This window comes from Pectinophora gossypiella, chromosome 11 (assembly GCF_024362695.1).
Source record: "Pectinophora gossypiella chromosome 11, ilPecGoss1.1, whole genome shotgun sequence".
In the NCBI taxonomy this organism is placed as follows: Eukaryota; Metazoa; Arthropoda; class Insecta; order Lepidoptera; family Gelechiidae; genus Pectinophora; species Pectinophora gossypiella.
In genome coordinates, this window is record NC_065414.1 from 16,269,587 (window position 1) to 16,280,500 (window position 10,914).

The 10,914-nt window shown below is 37.2% G+C and overlaps 1 protein-coding gene across 1 annotated transcript in view; it reads right to left on the reverse strand.

The window, feature by feature from the left end:
* The window catches only part of LOC126370890 (uncharacterized), a 66,983-nt gene extending 56,645 nt beyond the window's left edge, over positions 1-10,338 (reverse strand). The window contains exon 1 of the mRNA XM_050016004.1: positions 10,192-10,338. Within this exon, the coding sequence (XP_049871961.1) occupies positions 10,192-10,338 (147 nt within the window). The remainder of the gene's footprint in view (positions 1-10,191) is intronic.
* Between the last annotated feature and the right edge of the window lie 576 nt (positions 10,339-10,914).

The window sequence follows — 10,914 nt, forward strand, 5'->3', positions numbered from 1 at the left end:
TTGTCGGTGTAGCATTCTCCATGCTACTTTTTTGGATAAAATAGGGCAGTGGTCTCCCTCTTGCCTTCACCCTTATAATACAATACAAATACAATTTATTACACCAAAATAAAAAGGAATAAACTGTATCTTAAAAAAAAACAGGTACAAAATTAGAAATACGAGTATTTAATACTAGCGATGTTAGGGAGCTCCGTAACCGTAACCGAAATTATCGGATATCCGATACTAAAAATCATCCGTAACCGTAACCGAATCCAAAATAAAAGTTTCGGATAATATCGGATAGAGGCGGAGTCTAATTGAGACACGTTATGGCGAGTTGTTTTGATCGACTGGCCGCTGCTGCCATTGCCGACACACAAGCCGCGCGCATTGTTTGTTTTTTTCTTCTTTTGTCGTCATAACATTATATTATAACTTGTCGTTATAAATAAAACCACTTTATTACCTATTTGTATTTTACTTTTGAAATTCATTAAAAAAATAATATCCGTGACCGAAATTAATTTATTAATTAATAAACGTTTCTTTCTTTCTTCTTTCTTTAAATTATCCAAAACTAACGGATAATCCGAAATAATTTATTATCCGTATCCGTAACCGTATCCGGTATAAAAATCATTCTTAAATCCGTATCCAATCCGTATCCGAAATTTCATATCCATAAGATACCTGTCTGATACTCAGTAAGCTCATTCGCAACCCATTTGGACAAGCAATAACGCGATGTCTGGTACCCTGCCTCCAAGAGGGTATATCGAGCCTGAGTGTTTGCCGTCGCCCGTCCACGTCCGATGGGATAATGGCTTCGGGGTGACACTCACTCGAGTGCCAGTTCGATTCCCCGGTAGGTAATGAATTTCTCGCTGTATACCTATATTGAGGCTCGATTTGCAAGGCAGATTTTGTGGTTATTGGAGAGTCAATAACGTGAAATGAAAACGGTTAAGAGCGCTCTGACTTTTAGAGTGTTGTGCCCGAATCTTTTTAGAGTAAACACTTTCAATTTACTGCTGCAAATGTTTCACTGCTGTGGTAGTCCGGGTGAGGTCACAGGTTCTAATCACAGCCTTAAACCAATGATTTTCGAATTCAGTTTCGAATTTATGTTTGGATCATAAATGATTAAGTATCATGGCTTCAGTTGTGAAGTACATTGCGAGGAAACCTCGAAGGTGTGTAGTATTGGTCATAAAATTATAACAATTTATCCTTTTTCTTTTCACTGGAGCTAGCCTAATCTGTCCTGGATCCTTTAATTAGGGGAGCCTTGCAAATAATTTTTAATTTGATAAATATGTTGTAAATTTTAAAACATAAATTAATCCCTTGAAAATTTATAATTACGAAGTTAGTTCTTCGTATTGTAAATTTATGTTAGGGAAGTTTTCTAATAAGGACTTCAGATTGTTTATTAATTAAACCGTCCATCAAGTGTTTTTCTCCTGTAGACATTTTGTATATTTACAAATAGCTAGTTTACTTTTAGAATGGAAATCGGTATATGCTTATTCAATTTATATAAAAGCTATATTTGATATTTATTGGATAGACATAATTAAAGCACATAATAACGGATTCTTACCGCGTTTAAATGGGGATATGAGACTCCCCATTTAAACGCGGTAAGAACCCGTTATTATGTGCTTTAATTATGATAATAACCGCGTAAACTTAAAACAATGGATAGACATAGAAAAATATATAACATGGGACTTAAATATATCTGGCAAGGAGTGGGTATTTATACACCTACTCGTCGTGGATACAGATGTGCCACTATGTTACTTATGTTAAAAGACAAGCTTATCAAAATGGCTCTCATATAGCTAGAAAACTAACGGGGGAATAAACAACAATTTTCACCTCAAAGCATCTATCTGTACCGCCCGCGTCCGTTGCAGATGCCAAAGTAAATATTATTTGGGATTTCCTTGAACAGATCGGTTTTAAAGTCACGTACATGCCAGTGATTTTCAATTTGGTGCGAACAGAACGATTCTCAAGGAAGAACCTCCCTGGAGGAAAGCGAAAGGTAAAACCTACGAAAATAGCTTTCGTTTCGTGTGCGTATAGCACAGGGAGTTTTATTTAACAGCCACTTAATGCGCTTACTGAAAAGGGAATCGATGCATTAGGCGGGGATGTCTACTCTTGTCTTGCTAGAGTGGGAGTTTGAGTCTGCGGCTGGCTGAGACGTGGTTGCCTAGTTGGTGCGATTTGGGCAGGGATTATGTTCTGTGGATAATGTTATACTGAAGTATGAGTATCGCTAAGTAGCTTAGTGACTTTACAATACTTATAAGAACAAGAACCAAAGGGAAAAAAAACGAATGTAGAGTTTCCATTTCAATGAGTGATTTCTATTCCTTATTTGTTATTCTATACAAGAATACAGCATAAAATACACAGAAAAGGAATATTTTGACGTCCATAAAAATAAATATACTATGATGAGAAAAGAATGGCGACTATACGCTTCAGTGAGAAGAATTTAAATTGAAATATTGCAAAAGAAAGTTGCAAAGTTATTGGGCTTTAAAATGCTAAACAGAAATATACCACCAACGGTTATCCGCAGGACGATCGAACAAGTGCTCGTTTAAAACTCTATTTACCTGTTCTTTTAGCATCTATCCACTTCGAAGAAAAGGAACGGTAAGTTCTAGTACGTACTTGTGTGCTCTCAATACATAGGGGTGGGGCAAAGTTGGGATTAAATGATAGGGTGCATAGAGGTGGTGTTATTATACGTAGGTACGTAGTTAGATTTTTAATCTGACGTTACGTTTTCCTTTTGTATCTGTTTCAAAAAAACACTCGTCTTTTTATTGAAGTAAAAGTGTCCATTTGAAACAACAGGGAATGAGTGCATTGCGGCCGTATTTAACTCGCAATGTCTGTTCACTGTCTCCGCTCTGTCTCGATTTGAAATCTTATTGAACTCTTAGTTCAATTGAATAACCCTTTTTGAATTCTGATATTGAAATAGTTGAAGAAGCATAGCCCATACTACAATATCCCTGTTCATATCCCGACATCAACCAAAGCTAGTACCGACTCGTATCGCTGGATCTCTGCGCACGTCGCAAGGGAATGCACTCGAGGCGTATTAACCCGCGCTTATCTTCGCGAACGCGAGTAATATCGCGCGAGTCTTGAAATCTTACGCGCCTAACTTGCCATCGGATGCGGAAACGCTTGAGAATTGAAATTCTTCGAGGTTTTGAATGCAGTTCTGTTTGAAACAGTCACCACTTGTATTCGAAATTAAAGCTGTTTTACAATTGTGTTTCATTTTATTTTATTAAAAAATATCATTCCCTTTAGTTTTCGTTACGATGTCACTTACACCCCGTACAAGTACGTACAGGTAGCGATACAAGTAGGTATGGGTGTTAGTGACACCGTAACGAATACTGAAGGGAATGATTCAGACCACGATTCTGAGTTGATATCAAGTGGAATTTCCTCTCAGGAAATTCATGAAATTGTTTTTTTTTTAGTTTTGGTTTTGCGACGGAAAAATCCACTTGAAATCAAGTCAGAATCATGGGCTCAATCATCCCTTAACGTTTTTGTTACGATGTCACTAACACATAGGGCTAGGTGTACTTACCTACTAGCTCAAGTAAAGGATTTCAAAGTTCGTTACATCCTGTAAGAGAGCCGTTAAATTAAAGATGTAATGGCAAGAGTTATCGCAACTGTATCGACAGGTCTACTCAGGAATTGCCAGCTAACAACCAGTCTGGTAGCCAGTGATATACAGCAAAGGTTATACGCTATACGAGTGGCATTTTATAGGGGCCAGAGCAGAGGCCTCTATAAATGACATACGCTAAGCCCGCTTGAGCGTGTTCCGTATATTGACATATGTCAAACACGTTAAGCGTCGCCATGGAAACGGCTCATGACGTCCTCTCTGTATGTCAAAACGCGAGCTCAACTCGGCTTAACGCTTGTCATTTGAAAAAGGCTTTTTATCTTCATAACTACGTCCGTTCTCAGTGTTCCCTATTCACATTTTCATTTCCAATACTCGTACCATTACACATAAAAACACACACATACATAAATGTGTTTCTATTGGGGTAGACTGAGTCTAACTCTGAGAAAAAAAAAGTCTAATGAGGAGCGGGTACTAGTTCATATTGCGATGGATGTACCTCTGACTACCCCAATTGGGATATAGTTGTGAGCTTATGTTATGTTATTAGGCTAAATTAGAATTAATAAGTAAGAATCATGAAAATACACTATCTGCAACGTAGTTTTTTTTCTAGTGAATTTTTAATTCATACCCAAGAATGAAAAGCGTTATTTATTCAGATTTCCCTTATACAGCGTTTTGTTTCATCGTAACATAGCCATTTGGTAACGAATAATATGTTGTTATCAAATTGAAATGCTGTACGTTTATTAAATTGGGGAGTCAATAAGTTTTATGGCTTTGGCACGATGCCAAAATTGGTGAGCCAGTACCAGCTTAGCGAAGGTCTACAAAATCTGAAATTGATGAATTTTTTGCGCTAGGTATGGTCGTTTTGTTATATAGTTTTCTTTTCTTTATACATTTTATTTGTATAAGTGTTAAAAAGTGTATCGATATAAATGGCTAAATCTATATGGAATCTGTGATCCTAGCCCTGTTTTTCCTCATCAAGCAATATCAAGAGTAAGTCTCACAAAAAGCTGAACAGCTGGCGGAACCGATCGCGCCAAAAGAACTTGCCAAGAAAGAACTTGCTAAGTAGTTAGCAATAAGTTCCATGTTTGAACTTGCATCGAACTTGCATCAGGGCTGCTACGCTGCGATGCATTTTAAAACGGTCAACTTTCGATACAGTAAAAATAAAAAGACAAAAATGAAACTCGATGCTCGGTGATCCGAATATCAAACATGGAACGTGTCACTGGCAGTTTTAATTTTTATTGGAGTGTTGCTGAAACTCTTACTACGGAATACGAAACTTGCTCGTAAAACTGCAATCAGGGTTCAGAAAATAGAAGCTTAATTCTGAATCGTGGGGCGTAAATACGAATAGCATAAACCTGAACACAGTCCAATCGCTGCCGATTCTTTGGGTCTTTTAATGTTCCCTTTCCGACTTAAATGAATTGAGGAATCTAAAAACGTCTTTTATCCCGGGATAACTGTAGTAGTGGAATTATATGTTTTAATTATGGGGCGCTTCCCATTTATTGTCAAGACTATTAGTGACTGCCGTCCGAGACAATTCTACAAAAAGTCACATCTAAAAGACAATAAAATAATGTAGTAACTGAAAGGCCCATATAATGTACCTATACATAACCGAAGAAGACCTAACGTAACAGATGTTGTTTATATTATGAAACAGTCATTTTAAAACTTTTTATGCTAAAATACAATGCCACGCTCTTTGAAATTATTTTCTTATTCCACATTTTCTTCTCAAATTACGCGAATTACGAATCCAAAAGCATTTGTGGGTCAGGCTCAGTATTTCGCGAATCCAGCGCTTGAAGCGTAAAATCTTTATATCCCAGTGGCTTTCAGCCGACGCGAATTAACACTCGTTCAAATACACGGAGCATAAATATTTTGTTAGGGAGGAGAAATGTATCTTTATAAATTTCTATATGCGATGCCAATGCTAATTAATAGGCACTTTATTTAAATTGAAAGATTCTTCACTAGATTTCTAGATCCTAGTTTTAGGAGGTAGTCATCAAAACTTGAGTAAAACTGTCTGAAACACAGAGTAGTTAAATATAAATACCCTCAAAGAAAGTAAACAAAACCCTCTTTTTGTGTAACTTAATAAAATAATGATTGAAACGTTTAGAACTCATTTATTCAAAGAAAATATGTGTATATATGTCATAGGATAAAACAAATTGTGTTTAGTTCAGTCACGTTTAAATCCTTTAAAACTTGAAGAAAAGTTAATATATATCTCTCTGCACCGTAGCCGCATCTTCGCAACGTCTTGAAGCCCCGACCTCTCCTCGTTCACTAGGATAAACTGTGAACGGATCGTTTAAATGCCGCTCAGGAACGTAAATTATTACTCTTCCCGTTGTTTCCCGCAATTTATAACGCTAAGACACACCGGATACGAGGCGAGCACCTATATATCCGCGGCTGCGGGCTCACTCGAACACTAATTTTCTCTAGGTATTTCTCATACGATGCTCACCCGGTGTTATCTCACACCTGTACGGAATATAACGCTTCTCTAGTGCCTTGTCAGACCCAGAATTGTTCTCATCTCCTCTTAATTTTCACTTTGTAGCTAGCTCTACACCACATAGCTTCAAGCACGCCATTTTATATTAAAAATAATAAATGCGCAACTGAATAAAATGTTCGACTGTTTCACCGTAGTGTTTCGAACCAAAACAGAATGGAACAAAATAATTTGTTTTCGACGACAAATGCAAAGTCGTTGACCTGACTAGAAGTCGCAAGATTTGTAGACAAAGAATTTACGGGCTCTATAACTTGTTACTTTGATATTTACTTACTTACTTGTTATTTTTGCAAAATACTTTCACGTACTTACTTACAAAAAGCTTTTTCATGGAAACAAACTTGGTTCACGTAGAGTAACTAGTTAGTTAACAAGCTTTTATCGGAGATAAGAAAAGGGATTTAATCTTAATAGAGTCCAGAAAGTTCTAAGCTGAAAACTACTGTTCCTCTATTAACTTTGGTAAACATAACGACAAAGCAGGATAATCCGGTGATTATGATAATACGACACAAATTATTCAGGGACTTTCGAGTTTAAATCGGAAAAAGTATGCTAAGTGGAACAGTTAATGGCTCAACTTGTGCCGAATATTGTACCCGAAAGGTGAAGGTTCAATTTAATAATAATGGGGTTCGATTTTATGTCGCTCTCGACCACTCACGAGTTACAATATGGCTTGTCACGCGATTAGTAACGTTTTTTACTTGTACTATATACACGCCGTCGACAGACGACAGAAGACACTTCTATCAACTTATAGCTCCACTTTAACTCCTTACTCTCCTTACTCCTTTAATAATAAACGCCTACCAAAATAGAGTCCCGGACTCCTTAAGCCTGAGATATGGAAACGACATACAAATAATAATAAAAAAGTTTATTTAGGTAAAACCTACGACACACATTTTCATTATGCCTTTAACTCCATTAAACCATAAGTCCACATCACACCTGCACTATACACACACATACACATTACATCTTCACTTACCATCAGGTGAGGTTGTAATTAATCTCAAACTTACCTTATAATAAAAAAATATACTAACGAAATGTATCTTTAAAAGTACCTACTTTTAACATAAATCCCAACCTCATATGTTGTGTATAAAGCAGTGTTTAATAGCTGTTTCTTTTTAACGTAACTTATTGTAGATTTGCCTCATGTGATTACTACTGGCCAGGTTAATGGGGAGCGTTGCGTTGAGGATAAAACTTAATTAACAAAATCAAAGAAAAAGACAATTAATTTATTCAAAATGTAACCAGTAAGTCGTCAGCAACTTTACAAAGGATTTCAGCTTCTTCATAAAAAATTGGGATAGTCAGCAATTTTTAGGTAGCTAACAGTATTTTTTTCGCAATCATTATGCAAAGCTTAATTAACTGAACGCAAATGAATTTTACCGACAAAGAAAATTCGGCAGTTTACGTTTTAATACATTTTCTTAGGGATTTTGCTAATTCATAATTGGACGGGTGACATTTCCCAACGTTTTGGATTAAATAATTTTTCCGCCTGCGAATAAGTACAAAACAAAAATGCGGCAAAACGTAGCTAATTATGTTTCACGAAATTATGGGAACAAAACCTTTGATGTGAAATTTTTGTTGCTTTATTTTTAAACAAGTAAATGTTTATGCTGAAATATAAAGTGGGGTTACTACTGGCGGTTATAAATTAGACTGCCATTTCTAAAAGAATTTAACGTTAAATATGATTCCAGTTGTTGAAAAGAGGTCTAGATACTTATCTCATTACAAGGATTAGGTATACAATGGCGCTTACGCATTTAAACACCAAAAAGAAAGGGACGATGATTCAGTACGTGAATGAATGAATAACCCGGGCGCATCAAATTCTCCAACAGGTATAAATGACTTAAAAAGAAAATTAGATGGTGTCTATAGGAGTTAGCACCAATGTGAATGCATTTAAAATTGTAATATTTGCACGTCTGTTAACGAGCCAGGACAAGATGAATCACATGTAACATGTCTGTATGTTACTTTGTTCATCATGATCACTAATTTAAGAGCAACGCTCTTGTCGGTGTAGCATTCTCCATGCTACTTTTTAGGGAAAAATAGGGCAGTGGTTTTCCTCTTGCCTTCCGCCCAAAAATTAAAAGAAAAAAATTTGGCATTTGTCCATAAATGAGAGATTTCTGATTCTAGATAACTAAAAGTGAGTACGCCATATAGCCGAATAACTCTCATAATATTCAAACGCGTGCATGAAACTCATATCAATGCACTAGTTTCAATTTGCATAGCTAGTAAATCGAGTGGAACATGGAAATACTCTGCATTGCCAGTATCAATACCACACTAGTACATATCCCCTATGTCATAGAGTATATATAACTAGCATAGAGTAGATAGTAGCGGACACATTACACGGATTGCAACCTCTTTGCCAAACTTAGAATTGCAAAGTGCGAGTGACTGAAAGCACTCTCGAATGCCGTTTGGTTCTGTGAAAAACGTATCGAGTACTTTTGTTCAATATAAACAAGAGCGACTACAGGCTATTTGTTAAAACAAGTATTGTAACAATCCTCTTTCTTGAAAAATAAATAAATGGAAATGGGAATTCACCCGTGTGGTTTATACTTTATGTTTTGTTCAGTTACACTAGACTAGTAAGGTATGTCTCCAGTAGTTTATATAATGCATATTAATAAAGAAGTTATAGCTGTTGTTAGTTTTTGATTAAGTACTTGTCTTTGAGAATATTATATACAGGGTGTTAGTGACATCGTACCGAATGCTCAGGCATTTAAACCATGACTCTGAGAAATTGTTTTTTAGTTTTTTTAATTATTTTCAATTATATACTTTGGGACTGAAAATTCCACTTGATATTAACTCAGAATAATGAGCTGAACCACCCCTCTCAGTATTCGTTACGATGTCACAAACACCCCATACGTACTGGTAGCCATACAAGTACAAATATGGTTGTTAGTGACACCGTAACGAATACTGAGTGGAATGATTCAGGCCATGATTCTTAGTTGATATCAAGTGGAATTTCCTTTCGGAAAACTCATGAAAATTTTAGTGTTTTTTTTTATTATTTTCAGCTCCATACTTTTCCACTTGATATCAACTCAGAATCATGGTCTGAATCATCCCTCAAAGTTTTCGTTACGATATCACTAACACCCTGTATAATATCGTGGGATTTATAACAATCTAACTCAATTAGCGTTACTAACAATAAGCGCAGCAATTTAAATAGGAACAGAGAGTCTTACGAAGGTGATTTCTCACAAAGGCTCCCTTTGACAAAGTTCCGCTTTCCCTCTAATTTCAATTTGCAGATGGCATGATGACGGTGGCAATTCAAATACATATTTCTGTGTCTAATTATGTCTGTCGTTTCGTTTGTTTTCCCTGAGGGTAGTTCATCAAAGTCGGAGAAGCGACGTCAGCGCCAACTAATTTGATCTAAAGTTGGCGGCTTCGCGGGCAACTTATTTGCCATAGTAGTTACGATCCTTAACACAATGTACATAATATTGTCTTCCATCGTCTCCAACTTCGGTAATAAGACTGGATATGTCCTGGAACTAGTGCAATGTATACTTATGATGTATTCAGGGCGCCAGCGAGTCAACCGCCGTGGCGCAAACTTGTTTCAAACTTCGATTATATTGAGCTTAAGCGCGCTCTACCTTGAAATATGAGGATACCTTTTGAATGGCCGCATTCCGTCTTGATGGCTGACGGTGATATTGAAGCCCACCTTTAATCATGGCCTTCTTGAATTGAAGTCGTCAGGCGTAACAACGATTATTAATCGAAAAGGTGGTTAAGTGGCATTTTGTAGGGCTATATAAAGGCGTTCGGGGCATTGTGCCAGAATATTCCATGTAGATTGACGAATCCATTACCACGACAGCATGTGATGATAGAAGAATCATAGTAGTGAACTCACCTTCTTCGGCTTGCCGTTCTTCCGGAGCAGCTTGGCACAGCAGAGGCCGCGCGTGTCGGCTGGCGGCGCGGGCGGCCGGCGCGGCCAGCACAGCCGCCGCGGGCTCGGGCTCGCCGAGCCCCGCACCTCCTCCTTGTCCTCACACATCCCCCGCCCCCGCCTCACGACCACCCCACGACTACCCACGAAAAATCACAACCTCAAGATACCGATGCTTTATGAGAACCTCCGGCATTGTTTTCGCCTATAAAACTACGAACACCCGTCGATAACGCTATCTCCCTCTAATATATTACAGTAAATAGTGGCGATTTTCCCTTTACTCGCTAGACTAAGCTATTTTAAGAGGTTCTAAAAATAAACTCATCTGCTTAAGCGTGTAAGTTCGACTTTTTGTACTATTTTTACTTTGAAATTAAAGTTGAGAATCTGTATTTCTACACTTAGCCCTCGCAACGTCCGATTTAGCATCTGAAACAAGATTAGAAATAAATTCACGTTATAATTTTACTTATATTTTGTATGTGAAGCAAACAAGTGAGCGAAACGTGTGCGGAATGTTTGACTTGTAAAGAAAACAGGGGATTTGCGTGTGCAGATATTTATTCTGGCTTTGAATCTGAAGTCACATGGAGGACTGATTTAACTTCACTCATCTACTGTGAAATGTTTACGTGTAACCCTTTCTGTATGAGAAGCATTAAATGCTATTTAGGTGGCAGT